This window comes from Dreissena polymorpha, chromosome 4 (genome assembly GCF_020536995.1).
Source record: "Dreissena polymorpha isolate Duluth1 chromosome 4, UMN_Dpol_1.0, whole genome shotgun sequence".
Taxonomy (NCBI): Eukaryota; Metazoa; Mollusca; class Bivalvia; order Myida; family Dreissenidae; genus Dreissena; species Dreissena polymorpha.
In genome coordinates, this window is record NC_068358.1 from 14806736 (window position 1) to 14829770 (window position 23035).

Sequence of the window (23035 nt, forward strand, 5' to 3'; positions counted from 1 at the left end):
GTTTGTGGATTTTGTGTCCATCTGATTATCAGGTTATGGGTTTGATACCCATTCTAACAACTCATAAGACACCACTATTGGTTCTACCCAGGAAACTAACTTGAGAGAGTCCCATATAGCATAATGTCTTAGCACAGTCCAGCTAAAACAAATAGGTTTAAACAAATGACAGGAAAACATGAGCAAGTTTTGCTCTGCGAAAAGGGGTTTAATGCATGTGCGTAGTCTGTCCCAGATTAGCCTGTACAGTCAGCACAGGCTAATCAGAGAAGACACTTTCTGGTTTTATTGTACTATTGTTTAAAGAGTCTCTTCTTAGCGTGAATCCAGTTTAGGTGGAAAGTATTGTCCTTGACTATTCTGTACGGACTGCACAGGCTAATCTGGGAGACACTTTTTACACATGCATTAAACCCTGTTTTCCTAGAACTAGGCTCAAAAAGGTTTAATCTAATGCCTGTAAGACAGATACAAACCTGTGTCAGGCTCCACTGTGAACTTATCCTTGTCGTTTCCTGACTGTATGAAGTAGGCAATCTTGGCATTGAGACCAATGTCTCTACTGGTGGCTCGTACAGTGGTCACGTACTGACCAATGACCGCGTCCTCAGGCACAGATGACCAGTACGTGGTCTGCTCAAACTCGGGTGGATTATCGTTGATGTCCGTCACTGTGATGTCTATGTCCATCTCACTGGTAAGTTGAGGGGTGCCCTACAAATACAGAAACAGGGTCTCACAACACTGGTAAGTTGAGGGGTGCCCTACAAATACAGAAACAGGGTCTCACAACACTGGTAAGTTGAGGGGTGCCCTACAAATACAGAAACAGGGTCTCAAAACAAATTATTTAAATAAAATGTATTTTAATTATTAAATACTTACCTGTTATCTCATGCTTCTCCTTTCCAAGGGGAATTAACTCATCCGGAATTTAACTGGGAATCCGCCACCTCAATACCGTAATACAGGCCAGGTTAAACATAGTGCAATGCAACCTAGCCAAAAATCGGTAACCAACCCTCAATATTCTTTCAATATATATACAAAAATATTAATCGAATAGCGAGGTGGGAGGTGGGAATAACCGATAACAGGTAAGTATTTAATAATTAAAATGAATTTTATAAAAAAAAATTGTTTTTATGTCATAAATACTGACCTGCTATCTCATGCTGATTTTGCAGCTGCGGTGGGAAGGTTCGTATATATTTTCCCAACACAGTAGAACCCATAAACAGGGTTATCAGCTAATGATAGCAAAACCCTAAAAAAGGGTTATCAAGTAATCTTCGTTAAAACGGTATTAATTATGACTTCTCGGACAGAGTAATATGTCTATGTCGTAAAGAAGACACTACCGTTAGTGAAACCACAACAAGCCCAAACATATACAAATTGTATTGTTGGCAATTCAGAAAACGAAGATAAAAAGATGACAAAGGTGGTCGGATTCCTCCAGAAAACAGTTTAGAGCACGTCAAAAAGTGGGGTGTGATTAATATATGCCCACAAAACAGACAGAGCTCTTAATTCATGCGGTCAGATCCTAAAAAGGAATGAGTCCTTAGATAGGATAAGAGTAACTTTCCTTAGTCGAGGTCTAACCCCGAGAAATAGAAGCCGCGGACACATCTCCCCCCCTTTTTAGGGAAATGAAGAGTGTCTTTTGAGAACCTCGAATGGATTTCCGACTAACACTGCTGAGATAGAACTTCAAAGCCCTGATTGCCCATAGAAGTTTATCCTCATCTTCATGACTACCAGTTTAAGAAAAACTTGGAAACTTGAAGGTAGAAGCCATATAGAGGACTTGTTATTAAGCAAGGAATCCTGGCTGACACAACAAAGTGAAAACGACATTAGATCCAACTGGAATTGTTCAGAAAAAGCATGAATTTCATTTCTCCGTATGGTAAAAGCCATAATAAGAAGGAAAACCGTCTTAAAATTATATTGGAACTGTTAATAAGCCTGATGAAAAAGGTTCATAGGAAGCTCATTAAGCATCCCAACATGTAACACAAGTCAAAACCGCTTAAGAAGGTAAAGGAACGAAAAACATAGTGTTGACGTTCCATAGATTGGATCAGTTCCAAAATAGGTAAGACAGCACAGAGTTGCGATGACTTACACAAAACAAGGTATATGAAAGCATAATCTCTATCCTTTGATGAAGAAAAGAACAAATTTCTTATCATCAAGAAAAAGATGAGAAAAACCTCTATGTATCTAGCAGAGTGATTAAGGTAATAACTATGCTCTCGAATACCCAGTCAAAAATGAATTTCCATATAACCTTTATACAGTTCTGATGGAATTATCCTTGCACAAGTAACAAGGATTGAAACTCTAACAGAAAAACGTTCTTCTGTAGAGATAACTAAAAATAAATAATGGACAGACGTGTAGTGGCACATGTTTGGATCAGTAAAAATATGTCTCTCTGAGATATGATATTTGACCTGTGAAAAAGTTTCCTGAAAATAATTGTACAGGAGACTTAAAAGGTCGTAGAACCATAATCCCATGGTTCATTAAGTATATTGCATGAAATTATGGCAAAAACTCAGTTATTGCAAAAATCACCAAGAAGGCAAGATATTCCAGTTTATGTCAATGGACGAATGTATAACAATCGCACACCCTGCTGGATCGATTTCTGTGAACTGCATTATTGACGTTGTTCAGCATACCGGTATATACTGCGATCTAAGATCGCATAACGCTAATTACTAGCGTTTGATGATAAACAACATTCTTCGATATACTATGCATCAATTTTGTACACCATGCAAATTTACTGCTGCGCATGCGCAATTACATTATTTGAACCCAACGGAAAAATAATTCGACAAAAAGAACTGCAGGACAAAACGTCCAATAGGGTGTTGAGACGACCTGGTATGAGCAAAACGATACAGAAAATTTGTTGTTCTTGCAAAGAACGAATAAGTTCCTGATTTCCAGATCGAGTGATAATATGATCACCTCCGTGTCTGTAAGTAAACCACAACCGATGTGTGATAGTTGAAACCATCACAAAGGAATCGTGAAAATGTGTTGTAAATGAAAAACAGCTAAAAAGAATTTTTGCTTTTCAAGATGAAGATGTGCAGGTGATATTCATTAGGATACCACATAATTGAGAAAATCAAGATACGTTGTTCTATGTGATCGTCCATAACCTTCTCTGCTCACATCTGTATAAGATGTAAGGAAGGTTGTGGTAGAATAAACTATATTCTTGCCAAGATAATCTTCTAGTCTAGACACCACTGAATAGTGGTAAATAATGACAAAAAGATGGAAATCTGTGTCATTGAATAATCTCGAGATTAATACAATTAACTTTAAAATAAAGCTGAAACGGACGTAAGAAAAGACGTCTCAGCAGAAAGACCGGTGACCGGACCGGTAAATACCGACCGGTGACCGGAACCGTTTGTCAAGGATGGGTGGGCAAAGAAATCACGGCAAGCGGAACTTTCCCACTCCAAACACACTTGAAAATTGGTAGAATAGGACAGTGTTTAACACTTATAAGTTTATGACCTATCTACAGAATATAGCCTCTTCTTTAACCAATAACAGGCGCCTTTAAAATCCTGGATAATACAGGCCGTGAAGTCATCGATTTGCGAAGTACGTAAATATGATTGACAGTGGTACCTCCGGAATCGGAGGTGTGATGGCAGAAAAATAAGAAAACCCTAGGAGTAACCTTAAAGGGGTCCACGCTTGCCGGTAGAATGCATGGAAGTCTTAAATTCTGACTTGATTAATCCATTAACTTCAAGACTCCTAACCGGAGCGAATTCCGAAAGGAATACGACCAGTTATAGGAAGACAGCCTGTTATGGCCAGAAGTGTAATAGAAGAATAGCTTTAAGATGAGGTCCCTCCAGATCCTAGGATCTAAGATCTGAGTTCAATAGCTCCCAAGCCATCTACAAGACTGTAGCCGCTATGCGGTCAATCTGATAGGCAATCCTTTGTATCAGAACTCTTGTTGATTCCAGTAGCTTGAAAATATGCACTGTCGTAGGAGCAATAGAAAAGCAGAAGTCTATGCAAAATGTCGTCTTGCTAATCCTGCTAGCGTCATTAATGTGTCTCAACTGTTCCGTGACACTGACTGCAAAGTCTGTAGCCGACAGGTAAAGGCGGTTAAAACAATTCATCCTTCGGGTCTCGAACATAAATTAATAGAGGTCAAATAGTAATGTTCGACCTCAATCTGCAAGACCAGTAGTCTGCATGTAGCCGGTTGAGATAGAAGTACAAATAACAGATATAGCATGATTTGGTAACCGTCGCCAGTAGAACATCAGTATTGAAAAACACAAAAAGTCATGTAGATTGTTGAATCCATAAAATATAGTATTCAAAACAATCATAGCCAGGGGTATACAACTAGGTAATGTAGACAATACCCGTGATACTAAAAATTGACCGATGAAAAAAAAGTAGAATACCGATAATTGGTAACTGGTGACTGAACCGGACCGGTCAATGACTGGTAACTGTAGCCAGGTGAACGGACCAGTCATAATATGACCGGTGACGTTACAAGTTAAAGACCGAAAAATGGTGGAATCCATATGGTCTGATATCAATGTCAAGCACTGCTCGGAAAAGAAGATCGTGCCAAAAATCCAATCCGATGGCGATGAGACATCACTTATTCTGACCGGTGACCAGTGAGTGGTGATATGACCGATGAATGGTGACCGATGTCGGGTGATCGGGACCGGTATAATATAACTGCCTCAGAATGGAAATATCTGGAGCAAAAGAATGACCATCCACGAAGTCATCTGATAATGTTAACCGGAAAACAACGGTAGATTATCAGTATTAATAGGCATAAGTGTCCTTGTAGTCATAGTGGAGAAAAGAACAGCTTATCCCGAAGCCTGAAAGTTAAACGAACTAGTGTTCGTATACAACTACGGCTCGGTGACTGCAACATGTGTGGATGCCATAAGAAAAACCATCACACGTGGAATGGAGACATGATATTCCTAAAGGAATAAAATGGAGAACGTCGATATGACCAGTAGGTTCATTAACGCCTACGTGAGAAGTGGCGACATCCATATAACTGCGATGCCGAAATATTGTTCGGCTACGCTGGAAATATTGTCTTCTACAATATTGTTTCCGTGAGCATTGACGTGATCGCTTACGAGCGTATCAACGCCGATAGGTATGTTCGATAACTATCCTGTTGTGCTCAATGAAGTCCGATGATGTCTACGTGATGGTTGACGACGTCCTCGTTTCCTGCGATGTCGAGATCTGGATCGGCTGCGCTGTCGAGATGTGGATCGGCAGCGATGAAACAGATCTTTTAGAATACCGTCTCCGTGAGTGATGACGTGATCGCTTACGAGAGCCGCGACGATGAGAACTGCTCGACGAAGGAGAGCGTGTCCGATGTCTACTCCTTGATGAAGACGATGTATTCGACGACAAATAGGAGAATAATTCAATGATGAAGACCGAGTTCTTCTTCTTGACCAGTGACTAGTGTTATCGGTGGCAGGCCTAACTGATGACTGTTGACCGGTGACCAGACTGGTGATCAATGACCGGACCGGTGACATGACCGGACCGGTGATATGGCTGGTGACCGGACCGGTGACATGACCGGACCGGTGATCAATGACCGGACCGGTGACATGACCGGACCGGACCGGAGATCAATGACCGGACCGGTGACATGACCGGAACGGTGACCGGACCGGACATCAATGACCGGACCGGTGACCGGACTGGCCGGTCAGACGTCGATCAAAGGTCCGTGAAAAACGTCCCCGGTGACGTACCGGTCATATCATGACCAGTGTTGTCACCGGATAATGACCGTATGGCGGATGCCAAATGGTCCGGCATTGGTCGATGTCCTTGACCAATGCCATCGGGCAAAGACCGGCTGACGGGTGTCGCCATATGGTCTGATGTTGACCGACTGTCTAAGAGACTTAGCATAGTACGGTCACCATCGTGCCCGATACCCGGTGACTGATGCTGCAACTATCATCCATGGTCTGCGAAGTCAACGGGTATTATCCACTCTTGTTTCTGCTACATTCATGTAGTCGAATATATGAAAAACAAGAGCAAAACATATTCAACCATAAACTGGTCACAGACCAGATTATCATACGGCACATAAAATCATTATTTGACCATAATGAAAATTATAATAATACTGCCGGAGATCATAAATTAAACAAAAGTTTAAATTTAAAATAGGTGAAAAATAAAATGACGATCAATTAGATTGTCATACGGAACGTTTAAATCATTATTGCACACAATGGCAAATGATAAACAATCTGTCAATAGAAGAACACACTTTGCACGATCTCGTAACACATTAGAAGAACATGCTTTGCACGTTCTAGCAATGTATTAAAAGAGCACGTTTTGCACGTGGTCGTTCGCGCCTGAAAACACCCAGCATAGTAGAAATAAACCATTGTTCGATAAAAACAAGCATGGCTTACCTTTTACAAATGAAACAAAATCCATTAAATCCACACAAATTAATCCGAATGAGAAATAAAAAGATAAATAACACAATTTATCTATTCAAAACCCCAATCAACCATGTGAAATAAATCGAAAAACAATATTTTAATTCCGTGCCGTAAAAGACACGTATACACCTGGTCGATCCGGAAAGAATATTGAGGGTTGGTTACCGATTTTTGGCTAGGTTGCATTGCACTATGTTTAACCTGGCCTGTATTACGGTATTGAGGTGGCGGATTCCCATTTAAATTCCGGATGAGTTAATTCCCCTTGGAAAGGAGAAGCATGGGATAACAGGTCAGTATTTATGACATTAAAACATGTGAGGGGTGCCCTACAAATACAGAAACAGGGTCTCACAACACTGGTAAGTTGAGGGGTACCCTACAAATACAGAAACAGGGTCTCACAACATGTGAGGGGTGCCCTACAAATACAGAAACAGGGTCTCACAACACTGGTAAGTTGAGGGTTGCCCTACAAATACAGAAACAGGGTCTCACAACACTGTACTCTGCTGTGTATAGAACACCAGGTGAGTCTATAACTTCATAGATTATGATCATTATTGATTATTATTTATGGTATAACTATTCAAAAGCTCTTAATTTCATAAGAAAATTGCATAAGAAAATACTGAATTATGAGCATCTTAAATGAAACTGAACAAAACAAATTTCTGATTAAAAAAAAAATTCTTTACAGTGTTTTAGCAAAACACCACACTAAATAACTACAAATCTGCAAACTAAAGCAGTGATACCTTGTCAGAGGCCCTGACCTGAAAGATGTATGCAGGCATTCTCTCTTACTGGACATACCTTGTCAGCGGCCTTGTCCTGTAAGGTGTATGTGGGCATTCTCTCTCACAGGACATACCTTGTCATAAGCCTTGATCCGTAAGGTGTAAGCAGGCATTTACTTTCACAAGAAATTCTTTGTCAGCTGCACTGACCAGTAAGATGTAATCAGGCATTCTTTCTCACTGGACATACTTTGTCAGCTGCACTGACCATTAAGGTGTATGCAGGCATTCTCTCTCACTGGACAGTCTTTGCAAGCTGCACTGACACGTAAGGTGTATGCAGGCACTCTCTTTCACTGGACATACCTTGTCAGTGGCCCTGACCCGTAAGGTTTATGCGGGCATTCTCTCTCACTGGACATACCTTGTCAGTGGCCCCGACCCGTAAGGTCTATGCGGGCATTTTCTCTCACTGGACATACCTTGTCAGTGGCCCTGATCCGTAAGGTGTATGCAGGCATTCTTTCTCACTGGACATACCTTGTAAGTGGCCCTGACCCGTAAGGTGTTTGCGGGCATTCTCTCTCAGTGGACATACCTTGTCAGTGGCGCTGACCCGTAAGATGTATGCCGGCATTCTCTCTCACTGGACATACCTTGTCAGCGGTCCTGACCCTTAAGATGTATGCGGACATTCTCTCTCACTGGACATACCTTGTAAGTGGCCCTGACCGGTAAGGTGTTTGCAGGCATTCTCTCTCATTGTATATACTTTGTCAGTGCCCTGACGTGTAAGGAGTACACAGGCATTCTCCGTCACTGAGAATATCTTGTCAGTGACCCTTACCTGTAAGGTGTATGCAGGCATTCTCTCTCACTGGACATACCTTGTAAGTGGCCCTGACCTGTAAGGTGTATGCAGGCATTTTCTCTCATAGGACATACCTTGTCGGCGACCCTGACCTGTAAGGTGTATGCAGGCATTTTCTCTCACTGGACAAACCTTGTCAGTGACCCTGAACTGTAAGGTGTATGCAGGCATTTTCTCTCACTGGACAAACCTTGTCAGTGACCCTGACCTGTAAGGTGTATGCAGGCATTTTCTCTCACTAGACAGACCTTGTCAGTGGCCCTGACCTGTAAGGTGTATGCAGGCATTCTCTCTCACTGGACATACCTTGTCAGTGATCTGACCTGTAAGGTTTTTGCAGGCATTCTCTCTCACTGGACATACCTTGTCAGTGGCCCTGACCCGTAAGGTGTATGCGGGCATTCTCTCTCGGTCAAGAGGCTTGGACAACTGGATTAGTCCACTCTTGGAGTCCATCTTGAAAGTCTCCCCCGAGTTGGATATCAACGAGTACACTATTTGGCGGTCGTTACCTAAACATACAATAACAAACAACCATTACACTGGCATTAATTAATGATTTGATAGGTATAACTATTAAATTCAACTTAATTCAAGAAATATGTAGAATGTTCTTCACAACAGATTTTTCTTCAACTTTACAACCTTACAACTTCATTTAAAACCATAAAGAAACTGTATTTAAAAGCTTTTAACTTGACTATTTGACAGTTACTATTGATTTAAAAAATCCAAATGTAAACTTGATAAATACAAAGTGTAATCAAGTTAAATAAGTCAATGCAAAACAAAGTTATTGACCCCAAGCAACCTATTTAATGCCCCCCATCGTCCATACCCTAATCTAATAACCAGGTTTTCAAGTTAATTCAAAACCTGATTAAAACAACAATGTTTTGATACAGAATGTATGAGTTCCTACCAAGATCAGCATCCGAAGCAGTCACACGATACACGAGGGTGTTGACTGGTGCTCCCTCGCTGATACTGACTGGCTGTTCTAGCGTCTCAAACACTGGGCTGTTGTCGTTTACATCGCGTATCGTGAGGTGTACCTCCGTGACACAGAACTTGCCCCCGATGTCCACTGCCCTCACCTCCATGTAATAGCGGTCCTCATGCTCTCGGTCCAAAGACACGGCTGCTGTCAGGATACCTGTAAGGGAGATCACTACGTTTGTGTGCAAGGGAGACAATTCTAATATATTAGCTATGTTCTGGAAAAACTGGGCTTAATGCATGTAAGTAAAGTGTTGTTCTGGACTGCACAGGTGCATCAGGGACAAAACTTTCTGTTTTTATATTTTTTCCTTTAAAGGAAGTCTCTCACTGGCGACAGTCCACTTAAGGCAGGAAGTGTTGTCCCTAATTAGCCTGTGCAGTCTGATGCTTTACACACACGCATTTTGCCAGTTTGCCCACAACCCAGTTCATATTAATGCTTAAAAAGACACGTTAAAAAAAAAAGTATCGTTGAAAACGATGGATGCTCCCCGATGATCATTTGTCAATCTATGTGTTAATAACCACCTAAAAAAAATATATTATTAGCCTCGGTGACCTTGACCCCAAATGGCATCAAGCGTCATCAAATGGAAGAGGTCTATGTAAGGTACCTACATGCCAAATATGTAAGAGATCAGTAAAATATTGAAGGCGCTATGAAAAACTGTAACAAAAGTGTGACGGAAAAATATATTATAAGCCTCGGTGACCTTGACCTTTAACCCAGTGACCTCAAACCTCATCAAAAGGTAGAGGTCCATGCAAGGTACCTACATGCTAAATATGAAAGAGATCGGTAAAGAAGTGAAGGCCCTATGAGAAACTGTAACAGAAGCGTGAAGGAAAATCTATTATTAGCCTGTGACCTTGACCTTGAACCCAGTGACCTCAAACCTCATCAAAAGGTAGAGGTCCATGCAAGGTACCTACATGCCAAATATGAAAGAGATCCGTAAAGTAGTGAAGGCCCTATGAGAAACTGTAACAAAAGCGTGACAGAAAATCTATTATTAGCCTCGATGACCTTGACCTTAAACCCAGTGACCTCAAACCTCATCAAAAGGTAGAGGTCCATGCAAGGTACCTACATGCCAAATATGAAAGAGATCGGTAAAGTATTGAAGGCGCTATGAGAAACGGTAACAAAAGTGTGACGGAAAGAAGTAAGGAAGGAAGGAAGGACAAACTGGCAACTATATGCTCCACCGAAATTTTATTTCGGGGAGCATAAAAATACAATACAAAGTTGAATCTTACATTGGAATTACAATCATTATCTGCAGTACTTTCATATTGCAAGAGCATTTTCTCTTGGATTTTTTGCATCATTTGTGAATCAAATTTCAATTGGACATTTAACACAAGTCAATTATAATATAGTAAGAAATACTGAATACAAATCTTCAACTTCATTACTTAATAATTCTTTAATATATCAGAGAAACACTCGTAATGACCTACCAGAGTTAGGTTCGATGTAGAAATCTTTAGCACCATGTCCCGTAAGTTCGTATCTCAAGGAACCGTATTCATCTGCGTCAGTGGCCTTGAGGTGTGCAATGACCCAGCTTGGGGTCACATCTTCACTGACCACGGCTGTGTACACGGGCTGAAATTAACAACAAAGTGGGGAGTATAAGAGTGTGCTACATAGTGGGCCATTCAAGAGTGGGCAACAAATTGGGACATATTAGAGTGGGCAACAAAGTGGGACGTATAAGAGTGTGCTACATAGTGGGCCATTCAAGAGTGGGCAACAAAGAGGGACATATTAGAATGGGCAACAAAGTGGGACATATTAGAGTGGGCAACAAAGTGGGACGTATAAGAGTGGGCAACAAAGTGGGGTGTATAAGAGTGGGCAACAAAGTGGGGCGTATAAGAGTGGGCAACAAAGTGGGGCGTATAAGAGTTGGCAACATATGGGGCCATATTAGATTGTGCAACAAAGTGGGGCGTATAAACACATAACGGCTCAGAAGCACAGTGAACATGGCTACATGCAACCAGCATAAAACCAGAACAGCCTACAAGTAACTTGCAGTTTGTACAGGTTTTATGCTGTTTACTGCTCAACAGTACATTAGGGTCAGAAATAAAGCCTTTAAAATTTGAATCTTGTAAGAAAGGTCTTAAATTTAATTTGACTTTCTAAGTGACTACTTTCTCAGGGACTACTTTCTTGGGGACTACTTTCTCAGGGACTTCAACACCTCAAAGTGCATATCTGAGCGTAAACGGGTTAAGCTGTTTTCATAACTCAACAAAACACTAGGTAAAAACAACTTTGTACTGTTGTGCACTTTTGCCACATGTCACAATAAAATGCTTTATTAGCATATTGAAATAAGTCTTAAAGGTAGTTTATATGGATGACTAAATAATACCTGGATGATTGCCCCTTCTATTTGTACCTCATGTAAATTAAAGGAAAATATGTATTTTCGCTGGGGTTCGAATAAAAACTATTATATTTGGAATACAAACAAAAAGATTTCGCTTTGAACTAGTTTACAAGAACATGAATATTGGATTTTAGGATTTTTTTTTCCGATTCCCTAGGTTTCTACAAGTGGGAATGCATCAGTTTATAATTTAAACATTTCAATATATAATAGTTCATGCATCTTTATTGCAAAGGACATTATGAAACATAAATATTTTTCTTATCAATATGTTTATATGTTTGAATATGATGTTGTAACATAGAGAGACTCTTTGGCCTATGTATGATATTTCATCAATACAAATACAGAAATGAGTTTGTTAGCAACATATTTGCCCAATCAAGCTTGTGATTAATTTTGATTTAACAAAGTTTCAAATAACACATAATTCAATCTCATATATGTCAGTACTGACCTTGCTGCATACTGGCGCGTTGTCATTAGCGTCAAGAATGTCAATAGTTAGTGTTGCCGTGGTAACAAAGGCGCCATCAGTGACGGCAACAGTCAGCTTGTACCTTGGCACCTGCTCTCTGTCAAGTACACGATTCACGTAAACATCTCCATTTTTACGAATCTTAAATTTCCCTTCTGGGTCACCCTCTGTGATGTAATACTGAGGATCAAAGGTCAAATCCTTGTCAACCGTTGTCAAGGTCATAAGAATGGTCCCTTCAAATGCGTCCTCATTCACTGCAGCCTGGTAAAGGGGGCGGTTGAATTCGGGAGGGTTGTCATTATGGTCCATAACCTTGACCTGTACGACCGTGAAGTTCTGAAGGGCGTGGGGACCTTCATTATCATTCACCAACACGGTCAGGTTATACAGGTCCTGTGCCTCACGGTCCAAGGGAGATAACAGACTTATCATCCCTGTGCTCGAATCAATGCTGAATTTCTGCGAATATTTTCGTACATCGTCTCCGAATGAGTAGACAAATTTTGAAGACCTGTCTAAATCACGTGCCACAACCTGCATCAGTTCTGTTCCAGCTTCTGCGTTTTCTGGTACAGTGACCATGTAGGGAAACGACTCGAAGTAAGGGTAGTTGTCGTTAATGTCCATCAAGCGAATGTAGACAATGGCTTGTGTCACCAGAGGGGGGTTGCTGAGTGTCTGACCCTGCACGGTCAGAGTGTACACACTTATGGTCTCCATGTCCACAGCAGACGTAACATGAATTCTTCCCTGACTGTCGATGCTGAATCTGGCTGGAGAGTTACTGCCCTTTGTGTATCCTGGCACTATTATGTACTCTAAGGGTGAAGAGCTCAGGGCTTTAACTGTGGCTACAACTGAAGAAACTGGTTCGTTTTCCAGCATGAAGAAGGAGTAGGCAGGCTGGGAGAATACCGGTTGAGCGCTGTCGTTGTCCATGACCCAAATGTTGACCGGGACATCATTCTTCATAGGGGTCAGCCCTTTGTCACTTGCTTGAACGAAGAACTGGAAATACTCATTCACTGAAATGAAACAAAATGTAATTGTTACCAGATGCTGTAATTGTAACTTGTTAATTAGTTTTATTATGTATAAAATCCTTTAAATATAACTCATTCGCAGAAATAAAAATATTTCATTATCAAAATCAGTCAATTCTACAGCAAAATCATGAAAGCAAAAATGAATATTGAGTGTCTAATTTCTTTACAGAAGTTATTTAAACAAAACACATTTTGGAAGTGAAGAATAAAACCATTCACATTATAAAGTAAATTTTATAAAAGTATTAAAATAATAATAATAAAATACACAAATATTGTATGCCTAACTGCCAAAACATATTTATTGCATCAAAAATACACAAGTCATGCAGTTACCAAGTTTGGAGGAAAAATATGTTGATTCAATTTTACTATAAATAAATGAACATACCAGAGTCCTTGAGACTTGCTGCAAGAGTTATCGTCCCTGAGTTTGGATCAAGACGGAATGTCTGGGTCACACGCTCGGAAGTTCCTGGGGAGAAGCTGTACTCAATGGCTCCGTTCCTGTCTATATCTGGATCCTCAGCAAGAATCTGATTGGTTGTAATAAAGCATTCATGTTGGGACCTAATTATTGACAAAACATTGCATATTTATCTTGACTGGGTCTCACTGAGAGAATTAGAGTCAATTATTTGATTTAGATCATTAGAGGAGAGGTCATAATCAGAATGTCAATGAAAATGTAACCTTTTTTTAATCTCAAGAAATATTGTAAGAATTGGGACTACTTGATTAAACTGCTTATTTCATGAATTGATTTCTTAAAATAAAGTTGGGTAATGCAAAAATGGGTCTTATGCCTTATGCATCTGAATAGACTGGTCAGGGGCTAACCTGTCCACTAAAATAGTCACACACAGTTTCATGATCTGGCAAGCAGACAGCGTCGCTCCGGACCAGACTCCACAAATCCCAGGCTGGTCTGGAGCTATGCTGGCCGCTTATGCCATAAGACCCATTTTCGCATGGCACGGCTCAATGGATAGTGAGAAATTTGACCCTGTGGTACTTGCCTGCGGGACAGTGGAGCTATGCTGGCCGCTTATGCCATAAGACCCATTTTAGCATTAAATAGCTCAATAGATAATGAGAGGTGTGACCCCGTGGTACTTGCCTGTAGGACAGTGTAGTTCAGAGGCAGCCCGTCAAGAGCGGTGATCTTGTATTCCTGGGCAAGGAACTGCGGCACATTGTCATTCTGGTCGGACACAGAGATATGCACGGTCGTAAAGGTCATACGGCCCCCATTGTCTGTGACAGCTACTGGGACAGAGTACACGGACCTTTGTTCACGATCCAGCACTTGCATGGAGTACATCTCACCTGAATACAGAAGTGCAAGCTCTCATTGATTGGTTCTGAACTAGTAACTATTATTTTTGTTTATATTTTTTAATTATTTCAAAATGAATTGTTAAGGATCATCATGTTGTTGTATTATTGCACACTCTTATTTTTTTATAGATGGAAAAAATCATAATAAATGTGTGTTTTTTCACTATAATTGGTCTTTCAAAAATATAACATTATGGAATAAGGGTATTTTTATAATTTTGAATTTTGAAATTTTAAATCAGTCAAGTTGGGTATTCACTTTCCAGGTTGTCAAACGGAGTATCAAGGCCAAGAAAAATATTTGTAACATTACCTCCCCTTGAACACTAAAATTATGTGAGATTGCAAAAACCTGCATTATTAAAATACTACAAATGGACCCAAAATAATAAAATGCAAATCCACATGAGCCCATACCAGTATCAGCGTCTATACGGAAGTACTGCTGCATTTCCTCGCTGGGTATGGAGTAGGTGATCATCCCATATGTCCCGTCATCTTCATCTGTGGCCTTGACCTGAGTGACTAACATCCCCTCCCCGTAGTTCTCGGGAAACTCTGCTACATACATCTGGCGGTCAAACCTTGGGGCATGCTTGTTGCTATTCTGTACCTTGATATTCATGCGGGCAAAATTCGAGAACACACCATCGGAAACCGAAATATTCAGATTGTATGCAAGGTGAAGTTTTGGAACCCTGTGCAGAGAAAGAAGTATGATCCCTTTTACTTCATCCATTTCAAACGTCTGATCATCGTTTCCTGCTATGATAGCATAACGTAGAGCCCCCATGCTACAGGAGTCCGGATCAGTGGCCGAAACCTTGGTGACCAGCTGACCTCTGGTGACCTGGTCAGTGATGGTGCAGTGGTAGAATGGCTGGTCAAATACTGGTGGGTTGTCATTGAGGTCATCAATCTTCACGACAACCGCAGTCGTCCCTGACAATGCTGGAATGCCACTATCAGCCGCCTCGACCAAAAGCTGATATTCCGACTGTTGTTCTCTGTCCAAGAACCGCTTGGTAAATATAGTTCCAGTTTCTGGGTCGATTGAGAAATAGTCCAGCGCGTTACCTGAGACAAGAGGGAGTAATGAGTAGTGGATAAGGCCGTTGTTTTTCGGTTCAGGGTCAAAGGCCGTAACTTTGGTGACTAAGGCACCAATTCTGGCAGATTCAGATATGCTGACTGTGTAGAGATGCTCCGAAAAACTCGGGGAAATGTTGTTTACATCCTGCAATATTGAAATCAGAGATGATAATATTGGCAAAATGTTCAATTTGTACTGAGGATATTTAAAGGTTATAACACTTTCTATAAATGTGCTTACAGATCAATATGAAAACCACTTTACTTGATCTTAATACATTTATTATACAAACCTAATGTTGATTTAGGTATGTCTGTCCATTTTAAAGTATCGTACATGTACTTACATATCAAATAGGAACCGATTTACAATTTAGACATATTGTGTCGGACTATCTGGCACTTGATCTTAGTGAGAAAATTCATCAACAACAATTTTACAACAACTTTGCACTAAATAAGCAAAATATCTAATTGGAGTATTTCAAAAAAGTATTCCTCGCCACAAAATCTAGCATACCTGAACAGTGACCATAAGCATGATCATAGCATACCTGATAGTGACCATAAGTATGATCAAAGCATACCTGAACAGTGACCATAAGCATGGCTGTAGCATACCTGAACAGTGACCATAAGCATGGCTGTAGCGGTGAGTCCAGACATGACCTCTATGGCCTGGACAGTCAGATTGTAGCTGGACGTTGACATGGTTACCTCCCCCTGAACTTTGACCACACCTGCAAAAAGCAGACAGTCTCAAAGTGACCATGGCCATGACGTGAAAAGTAGGGGGAACATCTGGGCATGCAATTTTAGCTCTTGATCTGAGATGAATTCTATGTATACAAAAATATCTGGAGATAATTCATGTTGGTATATCAGGACATAAGTGTGAAACATTTCTGTTTGATATTCGAAAGTGTTTAGCAAGTTCTTCAGGTTATAAGTCTCATCCTTTAAAATACTGAAGAATCATGCATGACTCAGTTACTTACAAATAAACAATATTATATTGCCACTGTAATAATTTTCAACTTGTGATAAAAATTCATGTTCCTTTTTTGTGTCTAATCCCTGGACTATTTCTTGCTGATAATTTTTCTCAATTTTACACTAACTTACTTAATCAGCAGCAATCCTCAATTTCAGTAATTCATAATGTTTTTGGTATTGAGATTACTTATTGAGCTTTAGGGAAGTATTAGTAGCTATCTCAAACATTTTGAATGAAGAAGAATCTATCTAAAGAAACTACATAGAAAGTCAGAAATTCCTATCATATATTGAAGAATTATTCAATTAGCTATTTCTACATCATAGTAAACTCATTATTTTGAAGATTATTGTTAATACAACTTCATTAGTAAATGTTTCATTCCAATTAAGTTGATTTAGCTAAATGGTTATTTAATCCACACTCATAAATCATCAACTATGCTTTCTTGAGCTATAATATACCACTCTTCCCAAAAAAGTATAGTCTATTCAATAATAATCATATTTTTAGTGTTACATGTATATACATTCTACATGGGTATACATTTGCTAAAGCTGTAGAAAACTCCAAAATATAGACAAGAAGCAACCTACTTAGTTGATCTAGCTGCATTTTAGCAACTAAAGAAGAAGAAACTACTAACTCTTATCAAGAGCAATCTGTAAATTTTACATTTAACATTGACTCCTTCACAGATGGTTGAATAATAGTGAGTTGTCCATTCATAATATGAGTTGTGGTTTGCGAAAATGGGCATTATGTCATATGTGGTCATCATAGCTACAAATCAGCCAGCACATTCCAGTAGTCTGGTCAGAAGATACCATGTCCACTTAAGAGGCATTCAAGTTTCTTTATTTAATTGCGGACAAGGTAGCTTCTAATCAGACTGAGCTAACGCGCAGGCTGGTTTGGAGCTGCGCAGGCCTCATATGCCATAAGAACTATTTCTAATGACGGGGCAAGTATGTTCAACAAACTGGTTGTTAACTATTTAAGATGTTACAGAACAAACTTTTAAAGTTAATGAAGTTATTCATTAAATAAACATTACATGTCTTGAAGACAAGAATGCTTTGATCACATGTTACTTTCACTAAACACACTGTTTTCAGATTATAACAACCATACCTTAGTAAAGGTAAACAAAACTGAAATACTGTCAAAGAGAAGATGAAACAGTCATTATATTGGCATAGATCAAAGAGAAAGAAATTGAGCACCAGATACCAGTCAAAATATCAAAACAAGATGTTAGTAAAAGTAAAATAGTAGTGAAAACCAAATAAAACTCAATAAATAATTTCTTTGATACATAATAACAAACTTGATCTGATGCAGGCCAGATCCAAAAATGAAATTAAAATTACATCACAATAAACATGGAACTTCATGCTATTTGTAGAGAAGTGTCCAGCACCGTGCCAATGGAAGGCATGAATCGTGCCCTAACCCCCATGTCCCTTACCCATTGCCCTTACAAAGTCATTTTAATAAAACCAAAGTCAACTCATGTCCCTTACCAATGGCCCTTACAATGTTTAAGTCATTTTAATAAAACCAAAGTCAACTAATGGCCCTCATCCATTGCCCTTACGATGTTTTTTTCAGTCATTTTAATAAAACCGCAACTTTTGTACACTTATCATTTTAATACGCATTATTAAAAATTTACCTCAAAGGCCATATTAATTGTTGGCATTATGTATTAGCATTTTAGAAAACAGAGTTTTTGTTCTTATTTAACACATGAATTGCCAGTGAACCAGAAATGTATATATATCATCGTGACTTAACAAAATTAGGCTGTGACTTGTAATTGTTTTGTTCTTACAAAAGTCTTACTATAAAAATTAAGTACCATTTTGACAGATATCAAAGTTAAAAGCTTGAAAAGTTTGTCGCTTACATAAGCCACATCTATGCCTGTGATAGCACATAAACGTTTTTGTCATTCTTAAAACAAAAGCAATAAACCATTCAATTTTTTTCATCAAAACAATAAATGTCATTTATACCTGGCCGTGAACCATTCATTAAGCATGCTTTGTCAACAGGATGATTTGACAATTAAATGTAAGAGGATTGCTTAATTGAACGAGCAGTGTTGTTTTACTTGGGTCAATTGAATTTTTTTATTGGCAATAAAAATAATTTAACACAATTAACAAGTAAACTTATATTGATATGTGTCTACTTAATAACATTATTCTGTAGTTTCTTTTAACAACTTGATCATTTAATTGCTCTGTATAATACCAATTGTGCTCATAGTTTATTGTCACTACCATTAACATGATATTGTTCCACCTAACACCCAAACCCTTCCCCATGCAATGGTGTCTGTCATTGTTGTGCCTAGCAACAGGCAAGGCAAGTGCAACACCATGCAAATGTTTAAACCTCAGTTCACACACCTCCACAATGGATATATGGGGGGTAGGGGGCAGGGTCAGTAGGACACAAACTGACCTTCACCTGTGTAACAGTGTAGGACATTGGTTGCTAAACAACTTTCCAATGGATACTGATGAACTTTGTAAAATGTTACATTTAATTTTAACAAGAGGTCCACAGGTTCTAGATTGCTCAGTTGAGACCCAAAGGAACTGACCTGTTTTTTTATCAGCTTTTGCAATCTTTCACAAGACCTTTTTTAGTACTTCGGAATGTTTTGAGAAAATATTCTGAGCAAGTTGTATGATGATTAGGCAATGAATGTGGTCTTTAGAGTGGCCAAGAATCAGAGCTTCACATTTGATTAGGCAATGAATGTGGCCTTCAGAGTGGCTAAGAATCAGAGCTTCACATTTTTATCAATCAAGAATTAAATTTAATATATAATGTTCCCTAGATTTTACATATATACAAAGACAAGCTGATACAATGCAATACAAGCAGAAAAGCAGTGTCAAAGAATGCAGATTTCTTGAATAGATGCAGACAATATATTAATTTACAATGAGGTTTATATATAAGAATTAATTCATGACAACTAAACATGCAACCCCATTTAATACAAAAAACATGGGTAGCAATATAAAGCACCTGTTGAAATCCTTTCAGATTTTTCTAATGAATCAGGTAAGATGAAAAACTCTCTAAAGCTTTCAATCCTATCATTTTTACATTGGTTGCTGACAATTATTCAATGCCCTACATTGTTAATAAGGTGAGGCGAACAAGCAGCGAGATTTCTGGTAAAATACTCACAGGGGCTTAGGACATCCATAGCTTTTTAAAAAAGACAGCAAAAATAATGGGATGCAACATTTACGGGGAATCGACTGTAAATACACATCAAGAACTTGTAACTAGAGTCAAAATTTAAGAAACTATCCATGTAATATGTTTTTTTGTTTCTCTTTTACTAAATATTACAATTGCTGATTTTGATAAATTTTATATCCACAACTCATTTAATTTTGACTCATTTTTACAAGATGTACACATACACAAAATGTAAGACATTAATACATCAGCAAAATAAAGTTTTACAAATTTGAAAATATATAAACATTATTAAGTTACTTCAAAATAACACAGTGCCATAAACATTGCTTAAACAGATTTAAAAAATAAATTAAAAATTCATCAATCACATTACAACACGCACACAGTCAATCATGTCAAATCACACCAAATTTTACATTTCTTCGCTGAACCATATTTATATTTAAATTCAAATTAATATCCAACTCATTACTCTTAAAACAAGCTTTCTGTTTTAGGAAGAATAATATGATGTTGTATTAACAAGACTATTGTCAAGCAATATGGTCCCCTACCGGTGAAACTCCACCATAGTCAGAATTTTTTATTATTTTTTTTATATTTGTTGCCATAGCAACCAGAATTTTTGACATAGGAACAAAATGAAATGACGTGCCTAATCTCCATATTGCCATATATCCATATTTCAAGTTTCATGAAAAAATATTAAGAACTTTTAAAGTTATCGCAGGATCCAGAAAAGGGTGACAGACTGACTGACTGACTGACTGACACACAGAGCACAAACCATAAGTCCCTCCGGTTTCACCGGTAGGGGACAATAAGGATAGCACATTAAAATATAATGTTTCATATATATATCAAAATACGTTCCATGGAATGCCTTGCAGTATATAATCAGCAAAACAAAGCATAAAATTCAATAAACTGCAAATACATTTTAATAACAAAACCATCCACCATAAAATTCACACTTTCATCACATTGTTTGCATTCGCTTATACAAATATTGTCACACCAAGGTACAAATACAATACACATGTACATAAAGACATTTTTACTCCACACGACAAACACCATGTTCACAAAACGTAACAAACAACAGACAAAATAAATGTAACTTAATGGCAATTATATCAATTGATTGTCACCTTTACATTGAAATATCTTGTTATCTCTAACACTATTTCACAATTGACTTTTTCCTTACTTTTCCAAAACAAAAGTCCCAAAAATGTGTAGTGGCTTAGTCATTGAACGACTCAAAAGATTTATATCATCAAAACTGAACTGCCCATTAAACATTAAAAACACAATTTGCCTCCAAATAACAACACTTACCAATATTATAATCAACGTTGAAATCTCCATAAGTATCACCGTCACTGATCGTGTAAATGAGCTTCTGACCACTTGGACTGTTGGCAGAAAGACTCGCTACGGATGATCCGATTGGGAAGTACTCGGGAATGGAGGCACGGTAGACTGTGTGCTCAAACACGGGATAGATGTCACTGATAATGGACACCTGCACAGATGTCTCCGCAGTCCTGGCTGGCAACCCTGCAACATTGGGCGGAGGTTGTGATAATGAGAATAGGAATTTATGTGGACAAAACAACAGACTAATCCTACCCTGCAACATTGGGCGGATGTTGTGATTATGAGAATAGAAATTTATGTGGACAAAAGAACAGACTAATCCTACCCTGCAACATTGGGCGGAGGTTGTGATTATGAGAATAGGAATTAATGTGGTCAAAACAACAGACTAATCCTACCCTGCAACATTGGGTGGAGGTTGTGATAATGAGAATAGGAATTCATGTGGACAATACAAATTTTCTTAAAGTAAAATTCATTTTAATTATTAAATACTTACCTGTTATCTCTAGCTTACCCCTTTCCAAGGGAGTTATTTCATCCGGAAAATATTCAAGCGCTGGGAATCGTCCACCTCTATAAGAATCCAAATCAGGTTAAACATAGTACAATGCAACCTAACAGGAAATCAAGAACCACAACTCATCTTTCCTTTACGCAAACATAAAAAGGCGATGAGCGGGGTGGGAGGTGGGACTTACCAATAACAGGTAAGTATTTAATAATTAAAATGAATTTTACTTTAAGAAAATTTGTTTTAATATCATAAATACGTTACCTGTTATCTCTAGCTGATTTTGCAGCTGCGGCGGGAAGGTTCGCATATTTTTTTCCCATCACAGCAGAACCCATATAGACGGTTTACAGCCAGAAATAGTAGAATCACGTCCTCTTATAATCTTTGTTAGTACAGTATAGTACTTAATTCTCGGGTGGCACCAGTGTACTTACGACATAGAAGAAACTACAGTTTGAGCCACTACAAGAGGACCCAACTTATACAAATTGTCTTGTTGGCACTCAAGAGAACGAAGATAAAAAGAGGAGAAGGTGGTCGGATTCCTCCAGAAAGCAGCTTGAAGCACTTCAGATAGTGGGGTCTGATTAATATAAGCCCACGAAGCCAAAAGAGCTCTTAATTCATGCGGTCTCATCTTAAACAGGGATAAATCCTTCGATGAAAGAGAAGAATAAGCTTTCCTTATAGTCGAGGCTATCCAACGAGAAATAGAAGCCGCAGACACATCGCCCCCCCTTTTTAATGGAATGAAAAGTCTCTTGCGAGAACCTCGAGTAAACTTTACCTTTTTAAGGTAGAACTTCAAAGCCCTGACCAGGCAAAGGAGTCTATCATCATCTTCATGTCCACAAGTTCTAGATAGACTTGGAACTTTGAAGGGTTTGGAAGCCATAGAGGGGAGTTGATTTTTAGCAAGGAATCCTGACTGACATAACAATGTAACGGATCCATCAGAAGAGTCAAAACGAAGATGACTATCCTCGATAGAAAGAGCATGAATTTCACTTCTCCGTTTGGCTGAAGCCATAGTAAGAAGGAAAACGGTCTTCCATGTTAGGAATTGTAATGAAGCCTGATCAAGAGGTTCATAGGGAGCCTTAATAAGCGAACCTAGCACACAAGCTAAATCCCATTTAGGAGCAAGTGTACGAGATACAGGACGACTAAGTTCCATAGCTCGAACAAGTTCTGAAATAGCTGGATCAGCACAGACTTGTGAAGACTTAGTGAAAGCCAATGTATGCGAAATCATAGATCTGTATCCTTTGATGGAACTAAGAGAAAGTTTCTTATCATCAAAAAGATAAATGAGAAAATCCGCTATTCGTCTAGCAGAGGGATTGAGGGGATTAATTTTCCCTCGAAA

General features: G+C 38.9%; 1 protein-coding gene across 2 annotated transcripts in view; it reads right to left on the reverse strand.

Moving 5' to 3' along the window:
* Nucleotides 1-23035, reverse strand: part of LOC127879703 (protocadherin Fat 1-like) — a 197054-nt gene that overhangs the window by 28326 nt on the left and 145693 nt on the right. For both annotated transcript variants that reach the window (XM_052426697.1, XM_052426698.1), the window contains exons 13-22: nt 21108-21329; nt 16154-16272; nt 14858-15677; nt 14220-14428; nt 13491-13635; nt 12030-13078; nt 10629-10776; nt 9085-9318; nt 8526-8674; nt 477-714 (exon numbers count right to left, since the gene is read on the reverse strand). In XM_052426697.1, the coding sequence (XP_052282657.1) occupies nt 477-714; nt 8526-8674; nt 9085-9318; nt 10629-10776; nt 12030-13078; nt 13491-13635; nt 14220-14428; nt 14858-15677; nt 16154-16272; nt 21108-21329 (3333 nt within the window). The remainder of the gene's footprint in view (nt 1-476; nt 715-8525; nt 8675-9084; nt 9319-10628; nt 10777-12029; nt 13079-13490; nt 13636-14219; nt 14429-14857; nt 15678-16153; nt 16273-21107; nt 21330-23035) is intronic.